General features: G+C 36.4%; 1 protein-coding gene across 39 annotated transcripts in view; it reads right to left on the bottom strand.

Annotated features, from left to right (window-relative positions):
• LOC117290624 (neurogenic locus notch homolog protein 1-like) overlaps nt 1-23,658 on the bottom strand; it is a 61,376-nt gene that overhangs the window by 17,888 nt on the left and 19,830 nt on the right. For 26 of the 39 annotated variants that reach the window (XM_033772128.1, XM_033772129.1, XM_033772127.1 and 23 more), the window contains 15 exons: nt 22,997-23,116; nt 21,613-21,867; nt 20,040-20,159; nt 16,613-16,735; nt 15,913-16,029; nt 14,951-15,067; nt 14,095-14,211; nt 13,103-13,225; nt 12,406-12,522; nt 11,417-11,533; nt 10,493-10,609; nt 8,865-8,981; nt 7,710-7,820; nt 1,425-1,544; nt 709-822 (listed from right to left, as the gene is read on the bottom strand). In XM_033772128.1, the coding sequence (XP_033628019.1) occupies nt 709-822; nt 1,425-1,544; nt 7,710-7,820; nt 8,865-8,981; nt 10,493-10,609; nt 11,417-11,533; nt 12,406-12,522; nt 13,103-13,225; nt 14,095-14,211; nt 14,951-15,067; nt 15,913-16,029; nt 16,613-16,735; nt 20,040-20,159; nt 21,613-21,867; nt 22,997-23,116 (1,905 nt within the window). The remainder of the gene's footprint in view (nt 1-708; nt 823-1,424; nt 1,545-7,709; nt 7,821-8,864; nt 8,982-10,492; nt 10,610-11,416; nt 11,534-12,405; nt 12,523-13,102; nt 13,226-14,094; nt 14,212-14,950; nt 15,068-15,912; nt 16,030-16,612; nt 16,736-20,039; nt 20,160-21,612; nt 21,868-22,996; nt 23,117-23,658) is intronic. The other 13 variants (XM_033772119.1, XM_033772096.1, XM_033772095.1 and 10 more) reach the window with 13 other exon arrangements.

Raw genomic sequence — 23,658 nt, 5'->3', positions numbered from 1 at the left:
AGGAATTGTGTTTAGGAACACATTCCATTTTACAACAACATTTTGAGAGATTCTTCGTTAATACGGCCAAAGCAAGATTTAAATTTTAACTCAACCATAGTTATTTTTTACTCAATAAACAATAATTGTATAGAACTTCAACTTCTTATTGTCGTAGTCTTGGATATTGTGTTAGTTTTGGGTCAAGCCAATCAATGTAAACTTAACTTTCGAAACGCGAACATTCTGCCTTCTTTCTGGACCATTGAGGTCCGGCAGCTTTACTGCTTTGTAACTAACATCAACAATATTGACCTTACTTTTTTATTCATCAAGAAAACCAGAAAAATAGTAACGTATTGAGTTAAAGTGACATTGAATAGTGATGGCTAATAGGCTTAAAATTATATTTTTTGGCATTAAAAAAAAAACGTTGTAATAATAAGAAAGCATCGAGTTTGGCCTGTTTGGTATGATTTGTGTTTGTGCCAATTGAATATTAAAATATTAAAACAATAAAAATGTTGTTACTCAATAACTTTGTAATGTATGAATCGTTCGTTTGTTTAGAAACGGGTGTTCTTTTACAAGAAGGTAGACTCGATACTCTTTTAGTCTTCATGGCCGGTGTCTATAAATCAGTTTTGGTCTCGGTCTTTGAATTCCAAGTCTCAACTACAAAACTAAAACCATAATCTCCTACGTCTATCATTTTGTTTACTGTCTTACACATTTCACAAGTCTCTCCACTGAATCCCATCGGACAAATACATGAGACGTTTGTCCCGGATACCTCGCACGTTGCTCCATTCTTACATGGGGATGGACTGCAAAGATCGACCGCTGTAAAGTTGACGAGGCAGAGTAAGAAACTTAAACATAATTGACTTTGTACAAACTGTGTATACTATGGACATCACACAGTTAAAAATAAGACAACTAAACATTGGTTAGATATTACAGTATGCATTTAGCTCCAAGAACTTCTAATGATAGTATTTTGTGCCACGATTATGTAAGAACGGGTACATTATTAATCACAAATTACATAAAAACAAGTATAACTCAGAAATAGTTCAAGTAAGTAAACATTTCTACGAAGAAATTCTGTCTCCTGAAATTAAAATAAATCAAATATCATGCAAACAAAATAATAAGATCGGATGAAAAAATCGAGATAAATTACCAAAAAACAATTTACTGTGTGGTGAGGATACGTAGGGAACACTTTAAAAACACTTTCAATTTTGAAGAAATTTGTGTGGAACAGTGTCAAGTAGACTTAGAAGTATTTACAGGTGGCAAAAATTTCAATATAAAATTCCACGGGTGTACACTAACATATCTGATTTCAGTTCAAACTCTAAACTCTGACCTTTCCATCCTGATGATAAAAGAAAAAAATGAAGGAACAAATTGACAAGAGGAAATAATATGAAACTTACAAGTCTGGCAGTTGTCTCCAGTAAACCCTTGAAGACATCTACAGGTGTATGAGTCCTGTGCCATATTGGGTTCGCAGGTTCCGCCGTTCATACATGGGTCAGAGTCACACCTACTGCCCGCTGCGAATGGCGACAGACAAGGGGGAAATATACAACCACGTTAATCCCATTATAAGATTGACAAAAGACACTTTTTCACATTATAGGGCCAAATGACATAAAGTGTTTGTACAGACCTAACAACCAATTTCAGGAATCTTCAAAAGGACAAATTGTTCACAATTTAATTTTGACTTCATTTTCTCTGGGATTTAGATACTGTTAGAATATCTGCCTGTAATAGAACTGCATGTGGGAATACACTGGCAATATGTTGCCTCCGTTTTTTCGGACTCTTGTAACAAGGCCAAAAGACTATGTGAAGGATTAGAAGGGCAAAATGGTTAGGTTTGGAGGAATTTCCCGCTCCTTTGTGGTTGTTGGCTGCCTTGGCATAATAAATTGCAGAGGCTATAGTTATGGATTTTGAAGGCAATTGATACCTCCGCTGCATTCAAAATGAACACTTCGGTTCCACACAACCTTACGGCATCCCCAAACCATTTTTCAAATTAAATTGCTAGTACTCAAGTTATACTATACTACCATTAATTTCTGATATTTTACTTATGATTTTACGATTCATAAATCAGCTAAACTAAGAATAGACAGTTAACTAAGTTCACCTACAATTTAAAGAATTGCTCTTTGGCTATTCTAGTTTTAACACTACTGTTGCAGATGCTAATAAAACTAGTTTGTATTGGACGGTCATGGGCGAAAGTACACTCTTTGGTTAAGGGGTGGGGGGGGGGAAAGGAACTTAATTGTCACGTGTCTATCAAAAGCATAATGTATCATCTTTTTATTGCGGCTACCAAATCTTGTTAACTCTTACTCTTACTGTTTTTCCCAAAAAGAAAGGGCAGTTGACCCCCCCCCCCCCAATTAGTAACCAGTTGCCCCCTCCCCCCGAGTTAGTCGTACGCCTAAAAATAAGGTGATGCAAATCTATCTATTTTCTCTACAAGATGTTCTACTTATTAGTGAGAGTTAAACTAAGCCATCTGATCTGAATAACTAAGACATGGTTACATGTTATCAAAGGAAAACAAGCATTTCCATTTTGCTATGCCCCAGGAACGCCGTGAATTCTACTATGCTAAACGAACTCTTATCTCACAGTGTCATCTTAAAGAAGCTTGAATCAATTTCTCCCGATTTTAATCTTTTACAAATGTTATTTTTTAACCAAAGAAGTCGACTTAACCGTGCCAAATCTTCGACGACTTAATGAAACTGAAATGATAAATAAAAAATTCTTAGTTTCAAAGTCGTCTTGATGAAAACATAAGTGTGACAATTCAGCGAATTCCATCACATTAAGTATTGGCGACTGGTGAGACAAATCAAGACAAATCGACAAGTAGTAGGATTGAACCTATAAAAATACGTTTTAGTTTAGTAGATCCAAGTTATCTCTTCCCTTGATACGGTGTATTGGCTTTCATGAGCATTACCCCTACCTCGTTCCAACAGACTGTTATATTTAAGACATCTTGTAGCAATTACAGTTTCAATTCTAGTAGGATGCACTCTTCCCAAAACTCATTGCGGCATTTCCTCAAGGTTAGATGTTTTTTAGTGCAAAAAATAGTTAATAGTCTGACGTTTCGACCCTAGCAGAGTCTTTCTCGAAGGCTAAATGACAACACAACAAACATGAACAGGTAACTAAGTGAAACATAAGCAGTGAAGTGGAAATACATGAATGTGGTTAGAAAGCATACAGAAAAAAGCAGGGGTAAACAATGAATTGTTTTTTAGTGATGAGTAGAAAGTTGATGAGTGAGAAGAACAACTAGGTAGCAGTAACAAATATACACTACAGAGAAGGCCAATAGCCGGTCTACTTACTATCCACGACAATAACATTTTAACCGACAGGAGATGTCAAACATGAAGTACCTCAGCTCTAAACTGTCAAGCAAGCCAGAAAGAGGGCGCTGTGGTGGCATAACCGCATGTAACTTACCAGCGATTGTTTCACAATTGTTGCCTATGTGATTATCGTTACATTGACAGAAGTAGCCGATACCCCTATGCTCCCTGAAACATGCTCCACCGTTTTGACATGGATTTGGCTCACATTGATGTGTCTCATTAGCTAATTATGAATGAAATGTGCCAAGAGCATTGCCAGGATTCATTAAAGTTTCACGAAGTGGTGAGGTGATTAAAACATTAAACAGCCAATAAAGGATGATCTGAATATTTCAACCATAACCTTTTTATGGCCATAAAGACATCGTAGATACCGGTTAATAACCATTTTTACTCTCAAAATTTGCATTTAGTAATTAATAATTCGAGTCAAAAAATGCACCCGGCCGCACGGCTTTTTCAGCCGAGAGTCAAAAACGGCTTATCTATTACAATAACCCCTTGACGCCAGTGACGATTTCCCCCTAATTAGGTTTGAACACAGTTCTCCAGTTTGGCAACTGAGGGCGCTATTTTCCACATCAAATAGCCGTCACTGACGTCACGATTCCTTTGTCGCGCGGGTTTGTTTGACCCCGCGTTTTTCAGAAATTTGTCTTGGAGCGTTCTGGAGAAAAAAAAACCCATTTTTACCATGTTTTAACGTGATGTAAGAGACTCGTTATATATTTTTTATGTTTCCTCTTGACTTCAGCTATTAGAAAACTGTAATATCTTATATATTTGAGATCATCCTTTAATGGCTGTTTAATGTTTTCACAATTTTAAAAGATGCCACTATCTATGGAAGGTATTCACTGTCATACTTTTCATTGTCGTATTTCTGCCATGTTTATAGTGTTGAACCATCTTGGTAGATAGCTACAGCTGCATTGTAATTCAGCCAAAATTGGGTTGAACTTATGGATTTGTTTTGCTTCCACTAAATGACAAATAATAACCTTGTGCATGTGTTACTGCTTATGACACAATTTGTTTTTGTATATAACACGTTATTTTGTTTCACAATATCTAACCTACAGAGCCCCAATGAATAAATACGTTGAAAACAAATTAACATGTTCTTTATATTGTGCCGTCGTCAGCAATTCGTGCTCACTTTTATCGAGTGTATTAGTGGTTTTGAGTGCGTGGTACCAACTAATTCATGCAACTGAAATCATTTCTGCTCAACACGCAAAATATTGGAGTGTTAAAAAGATTAGAGGCAGAAGATAACTTTCAATTCAAATGCTCAAAATATTTCATTGCAGACAACTATTTAATTTTGAGTTCGCCATCCAATATAGTACCTCTAAAGTGTACAGCAAGCCAGAAAAGGGGAACTTTGTTACCCGCATGTAACTTACCAGCGATTTCACAATTTACGCCAGTGTTGTTACCAGAGCATTGGCAGAAGTAGCCGCCGCCCATTTGTTCTCTGAAACAGTTTCCACCGTTTTGACATGGGCTTGGCTCACATGGATTTGTCTGATTAACTGAATGAAAACATGCAAAGCATTGCCAACAAATCAATGAAATCTTTACGAAGTGACAAAGTTTTTATTTCTACCTCATGGAATCAAGATCCCAAATTATTTATTGCATTCAAATGTTTTCATTGAATTTTCTTAATCATGTACCGAATGGACTTGCCGCACAAAGAACAATTGAAAAAAGAAAAAAAAATCGTTTTCGGGAAGTGCCTTTTTTACTCAAACTAATAATGAGCTTCGGTCAGCATTATTGCAATGGAAATTTCTTCACTATGGTCAAATATATCACTTCGTAAAATCATAGGATCACAAAGAACAACCCAACATGAACAAATTAATGGATGAAAACACAGTCTGAAATGACAGATTGAAACACTACAAAATGATATGAAAGGGCGTGGAAGCCATTGGAGTGCAGTGCCGCTAGAAAAAATAACAGCATTGAGCTGGTGTGCTTTAAGTCTTTCGTATATAAAGATTATTTTAACTGTACAAAGAATGATTCAGAAGTTGTTTGAAAGCAAACAAGACAAGACAAAGTCGGATGGAGACAATAAAATGATGAACAGGAATCAGTTAGAGATATGAAACGAAACAAGGAGGACATGATCAGATGGCTTAACGTAATTTCTCTCGTTAAAAATACAGCATGGAACCGCATACCACAGTGGGTAATTGAGAAGCATCTTTCAAATTTGTTGTAAGTATATCTTTGGTCATTTCTTTTTTGTTTTTCAATTTTCAGATCACCCCAGTTGTTAGAAATACTCCTTACGCTCATAATAATAAATGCTCAAGATGCGCACCAAAAACAAAACAATAATAGAACAACTCCAATATGATGTGTTTGAAATACATGGTATGTATCAAAGAGTAGTGCTGAGTGGATGTGAAAGTTGGAGGGGGCGGTGGCGTAACTAAAAGGGAGCAGACTGGCATGAGCATGCCCACTCGAAACCTTTGCCCATTTTCGTTTGTCCACGGCCCATAGGGGTAAAACAAAGTGCACAAATTAATGTTTAAATAAATTATAAAAGGCCCTCACAATTAAAAAATAAATATATAAATAAACGTGTTCATTGTTATTTTAATTACCCTCTTGTATCCTTAATGTGTTTAATGTGTTGATCTAACGGTATAATTGTTAATGTTCCATTGAAGATGTTTGTACTTTGTTTTCACTGGTGATAAATAACCGGAGTCTTAGAGCTCCACTAAAAAATAATAATAATATAGGTTTTCTCGGTCAAATTCGGCAAATGAGCAGTCAATTTCATTTTCATGCGTTGGAATAAAAGCTGTTTTGCCTCTCCATTGTTAATGCTTTTCAAATTCAGAATTCGGCCATTCAATTTCGTTTTGGGGCGAATCAAATTTCTTTAGCACTCTGTTCAATTTAGCGTATGGGAGCGTCATTTTTGTGTGTGTCACACACGCCTCAAGAAACGTCTGCGAATGTGAATGCTGCTTTGATGAACTGTTAAATTGAATGATTATTTTGTAAAATCGAATGACGCAACATTACATTTGACTAATCATAAAACGAAATCGAATGACCCTTTTCAGTAGCATTCGATTTCGCGCGAAATAAAATAGATTGGTGGTTAAATTGGCTGCTCATTTGCCGAAATTGACCGAGAAAACCTATAATACTAATAATAATAATAATAATAATACATACACAAATATTTATTGATACTACAATTAAATAAATGAACACAAACAAATAAAAACAAATATTTATTATTTGACCGCCCAATACAAATGTCTGTTTAACACCAAGGGGGAGGGGCACTTGGGACATTTGAGGGAAGCATGCAAAATTTTACCTGGAATGAGCAATGATCCCAAGACAAGTGGCCAATTGCAATTAAGAACTAACAAGATCAGAATGTTTAAGATTACACATTGGAAATGAAAAATGTTTGTAAAGATATCGATGAAAAGAGCCAAGAGAAACTATACCGTAAGGGGGAATTCAGCTGAAGTTTTGGAAAGAGTACATTATGGCATTCAAAACAAGTTTGTATGATAGAATCTTTCGAGACATGATCACCAACAAACTACATCAATATTTGAGGAGAGGAAGTTGTCCCTGATGGATGTATGTTGTCTTCAACAGAGGTCTGTCAACTACAACTAGTAGATCATCAGTAGTGAAGCGACAACGTAGGCGTTACCCGGGTGTTGTCTATATATATTCCCTCAACTTTATACTTTCCCTTAATAATATTGTGGTGGGCAATCCACAATGTCACAACAAGTGCTGTTCCTACCTAAAAAATAAACCTTCCCCATGTGTTGTCTATGATAGTTTTTCTTAAAATTTCCTTTAATAAAAACATTGTGGGGTGCACCCAAACGCTCCAAAAGTACCAAAAACTCACCACACAATGTCCGTCCTGAGAGCACACCTTCCATCACAAGTCAGTCTTGTGTAATATTAGCGAGGTTTAGCTGCACGTTACGTGAGCAAAAACGTGAACATCCACTTCAAAGAGTTGTGTTGTTTCTAGGTAACGTCACCTCTAGGGGCTTTTTTATTTGTATGCTCACGTATGAGGTGAAAATGGTAACTTCACGTATTCTAAAAACGTGACATTTTAACAACACAATAACTGACGTTCACGATTACGTTGCTCGCGTAACATGCAGCTAAACACTAAAGAGTGTCAATACTGCAAGTTCTCATTATCTCTCAATTATCATAAAAGTGCATGCATAGTTATTATTAAGCCAACCCTTAAAAACCCATAAGGAACCTTACCTGGAATAGAGCAGTCTTGACCAATATAGGCGGCGGTGCAGATGCAGGTATATAATGGTGATTCATTGACACATGTTGCTCCATTTTTACAGGGTGCGCTCACACAGACGTCTGAAAGTTCAGAAAGTAATACAGATGACTACATTTATTACTTTATTAGCCAATAGCAGTGTGAGGAGCCAACCTTTACAGCGAGTTAATAACCGGGTTCTTGGCTGGCCGCTGTTAATGGACCGAGCAAAACAAAAATGTATATGCACCAAGAAAACTTGAGTTGTAGATTCAAATAAGCTACTGAAACAGTATTGTCATTTCAAGAGAAAAAGACAATTTTTTGGGTGTAAAAAAAAACCTCGGATCAAAATCCGAAAGTTCTCATCGCTGCATGGTTTAAGCAATAAAATAAATGACCCTGTGACTTGGATAAACATGCACAAATAAAAATAAATAATAATAATAATTTTTTTTTTTTAAAGCGTTTTACATGCACACAAATCTCAAGATGATGTACACAAATTGTTTACATAATTATTATAAACATTATGCTTAAAAGAAATAAGCACAATACAGCAAGATTACATTGTTTAATAAGATAAACAAAAATACAAACACTGAGATAAAACAATAATGGAAAAAACAACAACACAACAATGAGATACATAAACACAAAGTGAACATAAATTATTTCTTTGGAATTGCCCAAGAGTCTTTACTATAGGTTTTCTCCGTCAAATTCGGCAAACGAGCAGTCAAATTCATTTTCACGCGCTCGAATTAAAGCTGTTTTGCCTCTCCAGTTGTTACTGCGTTTCAAAATCAGAATTCGGCCATTCAATTTCGTTTTGAGTCGAGTCAAATTCCTTAGCCCTCTGTTCAGTTTATCGTATCGTCATTCTTTTTCGATACGAACACTCCTCAAGAAGCGACTGCGAATTTGAATGCTACTTTGATGGATTGTTGAATTGAATGATCATTTTGTTAAATCGAAAGACGCAACATTACAATTTGACTAATCATAAAACGAAATCGAATGACCCTTTTCTGTAGCATTCGATTTCGCGCGAAATAGAGTAGCTTGGTCGTTAAATTGGTTGCTCACTTGCCGAAATTGACCGAGAAAACCTATCTGTTATAAATAATGAGTAAGTTTTTAACCTGAAGGAATTTCACAGTTCAACCCGGAGAATCCATTTGCGCAGACACACCGATATTGGAAGTCAGAAAGCTGGTAGCAAGTGCCTCCATTCTCGCATGGCTGCACAGAACAAAGATCTAGAGGGGAAAAAACATACATTATTCTACAATCAATTCAGCCAATTGTGGTTGTTGGTGTCTTAGCATGCTTCTTGACTTTGACATTACTAATTCTCAGAAAAATATTCAACGCGAGGAGCATTGAGATTGTGAGTGATCAGATGAATTGCATGGTTTGGGAACTATTTCACACAGTTTATGCACGCTAGATATCTTGACTTATAATAATAATATCGAAGTTTTATATAGCGCACGTATCTACCAAACAATGTACTCAAGGCGATGAGTATACACAAACTTTAATAAAGATAGACTATTGCATTGATGAATTATGAGACCTAATTATTTAGCACCTAATAAGGTTTTTTTGTGCTACGGCGCAGACAGCAGCCACAGCCAAGAACACCAATTATTTAGCATCTAATAAGGGTTTAGAATGTGCTACGGCGCATACAGCAGCCGCAGCCAGGAACACCGGGGCTAACCCCTTCTCTTTTCGATAAGTGCCTGGTTTATTTTACATAGGTCCCATCCGAAGTGTCTTGCTTAAGGACACAAGTGTCAAGGCTGGGGATTCGAACCCACACTCTGCTGATCAGAAACACCAGAGTTTTAATTCGGTGCTCTTAACCGCTCGGCCAGTTTCGTTTAGTTTAAGGACGGTGGCACGAATTTCACACGCTTGCATATATTATTATTGACACCAATGTGATCCTTTTTTTAGGCAACCAGGATAGACACAATTCTTTAATACGTTCAAATAAATCGTAAACATAAGTTGTGTGCGCACATGGTAGTTATTTATGCATGTCCATGCTTGTTATTGTGTACGTACATTTTCATGTCATACAAAGTTAGTTGTTAGTGTGTACATCCACCAGTTATTTTGTACGTACATTATAGTGGCGAGCACGCACATGCATTGCTTTCGTGTACGTTAAGGTGTAACATGTACGTACATGTTAGTTATCGTACACCTATTGTCAGTTATCGTCTGCGTACAGTAGTGATCATGTAAATGATAGATACCATGTAGACCTATGTATAATAATAAGATGGTGATCAACAATGATTGTTATACCTCTATAGAAATTGTGAAGTTTGATTGGTCGAGAACCAATCACGTGCCGTGCAACAAATACGCATGTATCCTGGCTAAAGATGCGCGCTAAGCGTAATGCAGAGCACGCCGGGTAACATGAAAAGTCATGTACACCGGTGTACATCACCTTGATCGTTCCCACCGTTGGTCGATTTCCACTGTCAGGAATTGTTTCTTGTTCGTCTGCTAATTAAACAATGAATACTCCGTCGTAAATGTGTAACATTACAACAGAACTTATTTTAATGTTACCAAGGTATAACAAAACAATTATTGTTGCACGCTGTGATCGGGGTCCATGGGTTTTGTACACCCTCGGGGAGAAATGGCACCCTCGGCTTCGCCTCGGGTTCCATTTCCCCCCCTCGGGTGTACAAAACGCCATGGACCCCATCACAGCGTGCAACAATTGTATATTGATTCTCACCTGGGACAATTTCACAATAGGTTCCTGTGTATCCATTGAAGCACTCACAGAAGATAGAGTTCCCGGGTAATGTGATACAATTTGCATTGTTTTTACATGGAGAAGAGTCACAGGAATCTAAAATTAAAAATATAATTGTGTAAAATTTCCATGCATAATCATCAGAAGGTAATTCCATTTTATGGGTAATTTGTCGTAGCGACTGATTTCTTTGAACCAGCGGGTAAAATTACATCGAGTTTTCTGATAATGGTAGTATACTGTGTTCCGTTATAAGACAAATGGTATGTACTCATACTAATTGTTAGCACAAAAAAACTTACTTGGTTATGAACAATCGAGAGCTGTTGATAGTATAAAACATTGTGAGAAACGGCTCCCTCTAAAATTACATAGTTTTTGAGGAAGAGGTAATTTCTCACTTTTAAATATCGAAATACCTGCCGCCCTTTTGGGGGAATTGAAAGCACAGACAATATTTTGTGCAACATGGGTGTTATTTCTTTCAATATTCTCTTGCAATTTCGATGACCAATTGAGCCTAACTTTCACAGTCTAAGATTGTTTATTCTATGCATATGTTTGGATACACCAAGTCAAGTAAAAACACTGGTCTTTGACAGTTACCAAAGGTGCCCAGTGCCTATAAAGGGAAGGTACACTATTGGTAATTGTCAAAGACCAGTGTTCTCACTTGATGTATCTCAACATAATAATGCATAAAATAACAAACCTGTAAAAAATTTAGCTCAATTGGTCAACAGCCACTATCAACAGCTCACCAAGGCAGTTTTTAAGTTAGTATTTGTTTTGAGTAACTACCAAACGTGTACCTTCCCGTTAAGAGCTATCATTGGCCAAGAGTTTCCATTGTTCAACATCAAAGATGGCGGCTTTAAGAAAATATATAAACACATGTTGTACCTGGTGGTATCTCACACCTTGTGCCAGTGTTATCATTATTACAAAGACATTCGTATGAGAATGATGTCGAGGATTTCAAGCACACGCCAGATACACAAGGGCTAGACAGACAAGGATCTACAGAAAAGTAAGAAACAAAAAAACACTCGACTAATACTACTTTGTTGCTCTAAGAAGCACATGCTTATACATTTTTACGAATTCTAATGCAAAATAATGTAAACTTAAATATCCAAAGGAAGCACATGCGCGCATTTACATTTCTACAGTCAGCTTTACAGTCTAGAGAAACAAATGCACTTCAGAAAGAAAGCCTTTTGCAGAAGATACTGACTATGCAAATAAAATAAATTGATATTGTCCAGATTTTCTATTTAAGAAAAATATATATATATTAATATTCTTTAAAAACTATAGTTGTATGCAAGTCTTTGCCAAGTCTCAAATGGAGGAAATTTTAGATCGTTATCCCGAAATGTTGCAAACCTTTTTTGTTTCTAGTTGCCAGACACGATTATTCAATTTTGGACTGTCTCACAAGAAAACTATTATATCCGACCCCCCCCCCCCCCCGAAATAAAAATAATAATAAAAACATTTTAAATTAGATAAACATTGTAACTGTTGATATATATATATTAAAGACACTGGACATTATTGGTAGTTGTCTAACACCAGTCTTCTCACTTGGTGTATCTCAACATATGTATAAAATAACAAACCTGTGAAAATTTGAGCTCAATTTGTCGTCAAAGTTGCGAGATAATAATGAAGGAAAAAACACACTTGTCAAACGAAGTTGTGTGGTTTCAATACACACTACTAACAGCTCCCCAGTACTCGCTACCACGTAAGGTTTTTATGCCAACAATTATTTTGAGAAATAACCAATAGTGTCAACAGCCTTACATAGTGTTTTTTTTTTTTACAAAACTGTTAATTTACAAAACCCCAAAACTTTACAGAACAAACACTTCCACATAATATACCTAATAGGGTGCCACATCTGTCACCTATGTAACCATCATTGCACAAACACACAAATGAATAAGTTGACGACGATCTCAAGCATCTTCCATTTACACAAGGGCTATAAAGACAAGGATCTACAGAAAAGAGAAAAGACAAACTGCTGGCAGATCTACTGGACTAATTTTAACTACTTTCTCTTCACTCAGCCCTAGCGCAATAACTACATAATTTCATTCAAGGTAGGCAAGCTGTAAAAAGCTTTTGTATTGTTTTATTTATGATCTTTCTTTTGGCAGGGGGTCCGGCTATTGATGTATCAAACCGTTGTTTGTGCACTTCAGGGAGGGATAGGGTCAAGAGTTCTGAGCAGTGGTTCTGAGAGGAGGGGCTCCACAAAACCCTGACCTCCCCGCCGGCAGCTGTAACACGATTGAGCCTCCGGGGTGGTTAAGTACAAAGTTTAGGGTTGATCTAAATCCATGCAGCAAGTAACCTAAGAAGTGATGAAAGCTGAAAGGTGGTTTTTATTTTTATTTTTTACTTTTTTTTTAAGAATTGCCTGTTCAAAAGGTTTAATATTATTACAAGAAATAGATTAAGACAAAAACCCACACCTCTTCAGCTGCTGTTCGTATAGTGCAAAACAAATAAGCATTTGACCTGAACTTCAGAGATGATTTCGCTCTAATGTTCTCTCTCCAAGATGGCACTTACCTGCAGGTTGTATTTGACATGTGGTCCCTGAATACCCAGCAAGGCAGAGACATGTATAGGATGTAGGACTGGAGGTCACACAGGTACCTCCGTTCAAACAGGGATTGGAACTACAAGCTTCAGCTGTATCAGAGAGTTTGAAAAAGTATTTGCACAGAAATGTTCATATTAAGTCAAAATGTTAGAATTACCATTACTTTAATAAAAGATCATAAACTTTTTTTGTCAAAGTGAAAAAGATTGTTTAAAGAAAGAAATTCTCAAGAAAGGTGCAATCAAAGTCGCCTGTAAAAGTTTTATCGGAGTACAAAGCCTACTTATTGGGAAAAAAAAGCAATATTTTCATCAAGATTGTTTGAATCAATCCATTTTTGGCTAGTTGACAGCGAATATCAACCCCATCTTTGGCTGTGATGAGGGTAGTATTCAAACGAACACCAACGATTTTTGGAGATTCCAATCTGTTTATATACTTTTGATTGATTCTGACCATAGGGGGCAATTCAGACAAATCCAACCGTTTCGTACGATGCTTACTATTATTCCCATTTATAAATGTTTATCTAAAATCCTATCTTGTAATAAAGTTGCATATTTTTGTTGAAACGGGCATAGTTTTTTTTTTTTTTTTTTTTTTGGGGGGGGGGGGGGTACGCAATTTATTGTTAAGATCAATACCAGGGCGTGACCTTAATGTTAATGGATTTACTCTTTTTTAATGAAACAATGATGAAGAAACAAATTATATAAAAAAGAAAAAATAGGAAGGAAAAAACCCAGTAGGACTTCACTGATCTTCTTTCTCTTTTGGACAATCACTGATAGTTTGAAACGAGACCATATCTTGTTGAATTTTTTAAATATCTTTCAGTTACTGTTATGAAAACAACCAAACGTGTACCTTCCCGTTAAGAGCTATCATTGGCCAAGAGTTTCCATTGTTCAACATCAAAGATGGCGGCTTTAAGAAAATATATAAACACATGTTGTACCTGGTGGTATCTCACACCTTGTGCCAGTGTAATCATTATTACAAAGACATTCGTATGAGAATGATGTCGAGGATTTCAAGCACACGCCAGATACACAAGGGCTAGACAGACAAGGATCTACGGAAAAGTAAGAAACAAAAAAACACTCGACTAATACTACTTTGTTGCTCTAAGAAGCACATGCTTATACATTTTTACGAATTCTAATGCAAAATAATGTAAACTTAAATATCCAAAGGAGGCACATGCGCGCATTTACATTTCTACAGTCTGCTTTACAGTCTAGAGAAACAAATGCACGTCAGAAAGAAAGCCTTTTGCAGAAGATACTGACTATGCAAATAAAAAAAATTGATATTGTCAAGATTTTCTATTAAAAAAAATATATATATATTAATATTCTTTAAAAACTATATTTGTATGCAAGTCTTTGCCAAGTCTCAAATGGAGGAAATTTTAGATCGTTATCCCGAAATGTTGCAAACCTTTTTTGTTTCCAGTTGCCAGACACGATTTTTCAATTTTGAACTGTCTCACAAGAAAACTATTATAACCGACCCCCCCCCCCCGAAATAAAAATAATAATAAAAACATTTTAAATTAGATAAACATTGTAACTGTTGGTTTAAAAAAAAACAAATAGACACCTTGCATAGCGCGAAACGCTACTACACTGACACGCCCGTTTTCACGCACAACGATCAATTCGTCCAATCATTTGCCTCTTTTGACCCCAGTGAAGGTGCTTTTTGACCCCAGTGTCGGTGCTTTTGGACCCGAGTGTGGGTGCTTTTTGAGCGTGTGACGTCACATCCAAGAGCTCTATACGTTACAGAACGAACCCATTCAAGTATACCTCTAAGAACGTCACATCTTTCACCCTGGAACCCGTCATCACAAGAGCAAAAAAATGAATAAGTTGACGACGATCTCAAGCATCTTCCATTTACACAAGGGCTAGAAAGACAAGGATCTACAGAAAAGAGAAAAGAGAAACTTCTAGCACATCTACAAGTAAGACTAATGTTATCTCACCTGTGCTGCTCTTTTTAAAAAACTAAATTGCTGCTATTCTAAGCGTAGGAGTTTTCCATACTCCGCAGAGGCATAATAACTAGGCAATTTTATTTCTTTTAAAACAGAAGGGGCTCCCCACCCCCGCCCTCCTTCCCTGCTGTTGAAACAACATATTTTCAGTATGGTTAAAGTGCACACTGGGGAGGGGGTGATCTACAGATCAGCAAGGCAAAGTCGGGAGTAATTGTTATTTTTAACTATAAATAGCTCCTTTTAAAGAAAAAAATCCTTTTCTGCAAAAAAAAGAAAAAGACAAAATAAGACTAAGAGAAAGAAGAAAACACATTTTTTTTTCTTTGGGGGGGGGGGGGGCTATTTTCAGATTGATTAAATTAAATCCCCAAAAACCTTTTTGATTTACAGTTTTAAATTCCAAGTTTGATATATATTAAAGACACTGGACATTATTGGTAGTTGTCTAACACCAGTCTTCTCACTTGGTGTATCTCAACATATGTGTAAAATAACAAACCTGTGAAAATTTGAGCTCAATTTGTCGTCAAAGTTGCGAGATAATAATGAAGGAAAAAACACACTTGTCAAACGAAGTTGTGTGGTTTCAATACACACTACTAACAGCTCCCCAGTACTCGCTACCAAGTAAGGTTTTTATGCCAACAATTATTTTGAGAAATAACCAATAGTGTCAACTGCCTTTAAAACATAGTGGTTTTTTTTTACAAAACTGTTAATTTACAAAACCCCAAAACTTTACAGAACAAACACTTCCACATAATATACCTAATAGGGTGCCACATCTGTCACCTATGTAACCATCATTGCACAAACACACAAATGAATAAGTTGACGACGATCTCAAGCATCTTCCATTTACACAAGGGCTAGAAAGACAAGGATCTACAGAAAAGAGAAAAGATAAACTGCTAGCAGATCTACTGGACTAATTTTAACTAGTTTCTCTTTACTCAGCCCTAACGCAATAACTACATAATTTCATTCAAGGTAGGCAAGCTGTAAAAAGCTTTTGTATTGTTTTATTTATGATCTTTCTTTTGGCAGGGGGTCCGGCTATTGATGTATCAAACCGTTGTTTGTGCACTTCAGGGAGGGATAGGGTCAAGAGTTCTGAGCAATGGTTCTGAGAGGAGGGGCTCCACAAAACCATGACCTCCTCCCCGCCGGCAGCTGTAACACGATTGAGCCTCCGGGGTGGTTAAGTACAAAGTTTAGGGTTGATCTAAATCCATGCAGCAAGTAACCTAAGAAGTGATGAAAGCTGAAAGGTGGTTTTTATTTTTATTTTTTACTTTTTTTTTAAGAATTGCCTGTTCAAAAGGTTTAATATTATTACAAGAAATAGAATAAGACAAAAACCTATACCTCTTCAGCTGCTGTTCGTATAGTGCAAAACAAATAAGCATTTGACCTGAACTTCAGAGATGATTTCGCTCTCCTGTTCTCTCTCAAAGATGGCACTTACCTGCAGATTGTATTTGACATGTGGTCCCTGAATACCCAGGAAGGCAGAGACATGTATAGGAGGTAGGACTGGAGGTCACACAGGTACCTCCGTTCAAACAGGGATTGGAACTACAAGCTCCAGCTGTATCAGAGAGTTTGAAAAAGTATTTGCACAGAAATGTTCATATTAAGTCAAAATGTTAGAATTACCATTACTTTAATAAAGGATCATAAACTGTTTTTGTCAAAGTGAAAAAGATGGTTTAAAGAAAGAAATTCTCAAGAAAGATACAATCAAAGTCGCCTGTAAAAGTTTTATCGGAGTACAAAGCCTACTTATTGAGAAAAAAAGCAATATTTTCATCAAGATTGTTTGAATCCATCCATTTTTGGCTAGTTGACAGCGAATATCAACCCCATCTCTGGCTGTAATGAGGGTAGTATTCAAACGAACACCAACGATTTTTGGAGATTCCAATCTGTTTATATACTTTTGATTGATTCTGACCATAGGTGGCAATTCAGACAAATCCAACCGTTTCGTACGATGCTTACTATTATTCCCATTTATAAATGTTTATCTAAAATCCTATCTTGTAATAAAGTTGCATATTTGTGTTGAAACGGGCATAGGCTTTTTTTTTTGGGGGGGGGGGGTACGCAATTTATTGTTAAGATCAATACCAGGGCGTGACCTTAATGTTAATGGATTTACTCTTTTTTATGAAACAATGATGAAGAAACAAATTATATAAAAAAGAAAAATAGGAAGAAAAAAAACCAGTAGGACTTCACTGATCTTCTTTCTCGTTTGGACAATCACTGATAGTATGAAATGAGACCATATCTTGTTGAATGTTGTAAATATCTTTCAGTTACTGCTATGAAAACAAAGCGCAGAAGAATTTTTATTTTTTTACTTTAATATCAATGATAACACAAGAAAGTAACTGCAGTTTGTAAAATTGTAAAAGACCATTGTTCTCACTTGATGTATCTCAACATATGCATAAAATAACAAAGCTGTGAAAATTTTAGCTCAATTGGTCATCGGAGTTGGGAGAAAATGGAGAAAAAAAAACACCCTTGTTGGACGAATTTGTTTGCTTTCAGACAGGAATAAAATACTTCTGACTAGAAGTCTTCTATTATTTTATTGAGAAATTACCTCTTTCTCAAAATCTATGCTATTTTAGAGGGAGCCGTTTCTCACAATGTTTTTTACTATCAGAAGCTCTACAATGCTCGTTACCAAGTCAGTTCTTAAGTTAATCTAATTTGTTTTGAGTAAGTGACCAAACGTGTAACTTCCCTTTAAGATGATGCCATGCTTTTTGCTGGTAAACATTATCTTTTTTAGACACCCTGTGTAGCAAATTGTTGTTATACTGTACTTTATTGATGAACACAATTTAACTCATTTTTTGTCCTTCGCTCTGTTTTTTTCTTTTTCGTTTCTTCTTTTTTTCTCGCGAGACAAGTAACATCTCGCAGGCGTCATTGCACTCCACTAAACATTTCAATTTGAGCATTATTGCTCTCCTAGAAAGAATTATAACATCTACGAAAAAAAAAATAGTCAAAAAGATCACTTTGGTCTTGAGGTGTGTATTCGTTTCTCAAGTTTCCAAAAGGAAAAAGACAAGTTCTGTAGTTTTAAATAACACACCAAACCATCTTGAAGACTGGGAAACTTAAACATGGTTTAGGAACAACAAGACGAACATCCCTGAAATTAGTGATAGCAAGACATGTCATTTTTATTCATAACGATGTAATGTCCTTGTGGCTTTTGGGGCGGCATATCGTTTCAAAATTAACTTTATTTTGATTTCAAATTTATTGTGTTGTTCACATATGAAAAACAAATCTTCTTTAAGCTTTGAGGACTACTTATTTTCACAATTTGTTCCAGAAAAGCCTGTAGCACATTGACATACATAGCTCGTGGTTCCAGTCAAACATATTGCCCCGTTCAGACATGGGTTTGAAAGACAAGGAGGTGTTGAACTTGAAACTGCAAAGCAACAGAAACAGTTTCTTGGTGGCATAAAAGTCAAACAGACAACAACAAGGGATGAATGTATCAGCTACATGTGTCCAAGTTTAGACTAAAGGAAACAAAATGTTTCACTTATGTTAGTCCTGCTCGACCTCTTATCTGCCTTTGACACAATTATTGATGATGATGTGTTAATTTTTAGGCTGAGTAATACATTTGGCACTGTCTTTAAAGACACTGGACACTTTGGTATTTATCAAATACCAGTCTTTTCACTTGGTGGATCTCAACCTACATTATGCATAAAATTTCTGTGAAAATTTGAGCTCAATTGGTCGTTGACGTTGAAAAAACACCCTTGTCACACGAAGCTGTGTGCTCTTAGATGCTTGATTACGAGACCTCAAATTCTAAGTCTGAGGTCTCGAAATCAAATTCGTGGAAAATTACTGCTTTCTCGAAAACTATGTTACTTCAGAGGGATCCGTTTCTCACAATGTTTTATACTGTCAACCTCTCACCATTACTCGTAACCAAGTAAAGTTTTATGCTTATAACTATTTGGAGTAATTACTGCCTTTGTCCACTGCCTTTAAAGCCATTATACACTTTCGGAACAGAAAAAAACAAATCACAAATTTACAGGGTTTACAGAAGGTAATAGCAAAAGACTTCTCTTGAAATATTATTCCATGAAATGCTTTACTTTTTGAGAAAACGTTAAAACAATATTATTATCAATTCTCGACATCGAAAATTACGGATTATATTAAACACATATCATGGACACAGAGAAACGTGCGGAAACAAGGGTGGGTTTTCCCGTTATTTTCTCCCGACTCCGATGACCGATATGAGCCTAAATTTCCACAGGTTTGTTATTTTATATATAAGTTGTGATACACTAAGTGTTGGCCTTTGGATAATACTGTTTACCGAAAGTGTCCAATGGCTTTTAAGAGCAACTTTATCTAAAGACGAGCAAGAATGTGTTAAAAAGATATCTTCCTCACCAGCTTAAATTATTTAAAACCATTATACACTTTCGGAACAGAACAACAACAAAAAATCACAGATTTACACATAATTTACAGGGTTTACAGAAGGTAATGGTGAAAGACTTCTCTTGAAATATTATTCCATGAAATGCTTTACTTTTCGAGAAAACATTAAAACAATTATCAATTCTCGTTGTCGAGAATTACTGATTTATTTCAAACACATGTCATGACACGGCGAAACGTGCGGAAACAAGGGTGGGTTTTCCCCGTTATTTTCTCAGACTCCGATGACCGATTGAGCCTAAATTTTCACAGGTTTGTTATTTTTTATATCAGTTGTGATACACGAAGTGTGGGCCTTTGGACAATACTGTTTACCGAAAGTGTCCAATGGCTTTAAGCCAAAGGATCACAGTGCATGTTTTGTGAATTCGATGACTTACTTTGACAGTTTGTTCCTGTAAAGCCTGCAGTGCATGAACAGACATAGCTATTAGTTCCAGTTAAACATGTTGCCCCATTCAGACATGGGTTTGAAAGACAAGGAGGTGTTGGACTTGTCACTGTAAAGTAATAAAAAACACGACAGTCTCTTAGTGGCATTAAAGTCAAACAGACAACAACATGGGATGAAGGTATCATCTACATGTGTCCTAGCTGAGACTAAAGGAAACAAATGTTTCACTTAGAACTAAAGTCACTTATGATGATATCCATTCATGACTATCTCAGTTTGGGAAATCTCAACTTCCAGAAGATGCTCCTTGAACCAATGGGAGACTATGTGGCGCTAGGTTGCAGCAGACTTACCAGGTAAAATTCATTATTTACATGGTTCATGAGCATGCGCATATTACCAAGACCAATGGATTTTACTGTGTAAGTCTACTGCCACCAAGCGTCCTGAAAGTCGTCCAAAAGAATCAGCTTAAGTGTTAAAAGCTTTTGGAATTATACTCATGCATTAGGATTTGGATAAAGGTTCAATAATAGTATAATAGTTTTTAAACGTTGTGTTGAGATAAGGATTGCAAAACTGTCACTAAAAAGGAATGAGTCAGAGACTTGTAAGATGTAAGATGAATGACTATGTATCAGCTACATGTGTCCAAGTTTAGACTAAAGGAAACAAAATGTTTCACTTATGTTAGTCCTGCTCGACCTCTTATCTGCCTTTGACACAATTATTGATGATGATGTGTTAATTTTTAGGCTGAGTAATACATTTGGCACTGTCTTTAAAGACACTGGACACTTTGGTATTTATCAATTACCAGTCTTTTCACTTGGTGGATCTCAACCTACATTATGCATAAAATGTCTGTGAAAATTTGAGCTCAATTGGTCGTTTAAGTTGCGAAATAATAATGGAAAAGAAAAAACACCCTTGTCACACGAAGCTGTGTGCTCTTAGATGCTTGATTACGAGACCTCAAATTCTAAATCTGAGGTCTCGAAATCAAATTCGTGGAAAACTACTGCTTTCTCGAAAACTATGTTACTTCAGAGGGATCCGTTTCTCACAATGTTTTATACTGTCAACCTCTCACCATTACTCGTGACCAAGTAAAGTTTTATGCTTATAACTATTTGGAGTAATTACTGCCTTTGTCCACTGCCTTTAAAGCCATTATACACTTTCGGAACAGAAAAAAACAAATCACAAATTTAGAGGGTTTACAGAAGGTAATAGTAAAAGACTTCTCTTGAAATATTATTCCATGAAATGCTTTACTTTTTGAGAAAACGTTAAAACAATTACCAATTCTCGACATCGAAAATTACGGATTATATTAAACACATATCATGGACACAGAGAAACGTGCGGAAACAAGGGTGGGTTTTCCCGTTATTTTCTCCCGACTCCGATGACCGATATGAGCCTAAATTTCCACAGGTTTGTTATTTTATATATAAGTTGTGATACACGAAGTGTGGGCCTTTGGATAATACTGTTTACCGAAAGTGTCCAATGGCTAATAAGAGCAACTTTATCAAAAGACGAGCAAACTTTACCTTCAACAATCATTATAGTGAAACTGCAGCTATTTACATTGTTGGCAGCATCTCTGTATGTGTACGTGACTATGGTTTCACCAACTTGGAAAACGTCATTAGGATCGTAGTTGCTTGATACCAAAAAGAAGCTTCCAGAGTTATCAGTTACTGTTGGTAGAGCCCAGGTCTCTCGCCTGAAAGAAGTACCTATTGGAACCTCAGATCTAATGTCATCTGGACAAGTTACCACTGGTGGTGTTGCGTCCAATGAATCTGGGGAAAGAAGGAGTTTCACACATATATTTTGAATTATATACCTCATAGAATCCTCTAATCTGATTGGTTTAAAATGGAAATAGCTATGCCGTCTTTTCTGTAAAGATGACGTCATAGTTGACTGTGCCGTTGACTATACCGCCCTGAAAACAATGGTCGCACATAATGTCGCTCGTGTGTACTGTGGTATGTTGTACATTGTCATGTAGGACTAGCGTTCCGTGTCACGGGGCGATCTTTCTTCGCAGACGACTTTCCACTATTAACCACCATTATAGTCCGAGTGTTGTTGATCAGAAGAATCTTTATTAAGCAATATAAATGAAATATTGACTGCTTAATAATCGGGGCACTGTTAAAATTATAGGCTCTCTGTGATGTCCAAACCATGGCTATTCCCTCAGCTTCGCTTCGGGCATAGTTTTTGACATCACCTTGGGCCTATAATTTAAACTGTGCCCCTAATAGCAGTCAACGAGTAAGCATGGTTCACAAAGACAGTCCAACTATTGCAACGATCTTTAAAAGAAGGTTTTTTTTTAGTCTCACTCAGAACTAGAAGAAAAATTAATAAAAGTTTTGGGTGTCATTTTTCTTGAAATAGTGTTGCTAATTTGGTCCACAAGTAGAATGCTTTGAGTAAGCAATAGTGTCCACTGCTTTTTAAGAATGTGTTAAAAAGATATCTTCCTCACCAGCTTAAATTATTTAAAACCATTATACACTTTCGGAACAGAAACAAAATAAAAGTTCACAGATTTACACATTATTTACAGGGTTTACAGAAGGTAATGGTGAAAGACTTCTCTTAAAATATTATTCCATGAAATGCTTTAATTTTCGAGAAAACATTAAAACAATTATCAATTCTCGTTGTCAAGAATTACTGATTTATTTGAAACACATGTCATGACACGGCGAAACGTGCGTAAACAAGGGTGGGTTTTCCCCGTTATTTTCTCAGACTCCGATGACCGATTGAGCCTAAATTTTCACAGGTTTGTTATTTTTTATATCAGTTGTGATACACGAAGTGTGGGCCTTTGGACAATACTGTTTACCGAAAGTGTCCAATGGCTTTAAGCCAAAGGATCACAGTGCATGTTTTGTGAATTCGATGACTTACTTTGACAGTTTGTTCCTGTAAAGCCTGCAGTGCATGAACAGACATAGCTATTAGTTCCAGTTAAGCATGTTGCCCCATTCAGACATGGGTTTGAAAGACAAGGAGGTGTTGGACTTGTCACTGTAAAGTAATAAAAAACACGACAGTCTCTTAGTGGCATTAAAGTCAAACAGACAACAACATGGGATGAAGGTATCATCTACATGTGTCCTAGCTGAGACTAAAGGAAACAAATGTTTCACTTAGAACTAAAGTCACTTATGATGATATCCATTCATGACTATCTCAGTTTGGGAAATCTCAACTTCCAGAAGATGCTCCTTGAACCAATGGGAGACTATGTGGCGCTAGGTTGCAGCGGACTTACCAGGTAAAATTCATTATTTACATGGTTCATGAGCATGCGCATATTACCAAGACCAATGGATTTTACTGTGTAAGTCTACTGCCACCAAGCGTCCTGAAAGTCGTCCAAAAGAATCAGCTTAAGTGTAAAAAGCTTTTGGAATTATACTCATGCATTAGGATTTGGATAAAGGTTCAATAATAGTATAACAGTTTTTAAACGTTGTGTTGAGATAAGGATTGCAAAACTGTCACTAAAAAGGAATGAGTCACAGACTTGTAAGATGTAGCTTCTTGTTAAGAGCAATTTTATCAAA

Source organism: Asterias rubens, chromosome 5 (genome assembly GCF_902459465.1).
Source record: "Asterias rubens chromosome 5, eAstRub1.3, whole genome shotgun sequence".
In the NCBI taxonomy this organism is placed as follows: Eukaryota; Metazoa; Echinodermata; class Asteroidea; order Forcipulatida; family Asteriidae; genus Asterias; species Asterias rubens.
The sequence above is the reverse complement of the archived record's forward strand: the minus strand, read 5'-3'. Positions and strand labels throughout refer to the sequence as shown.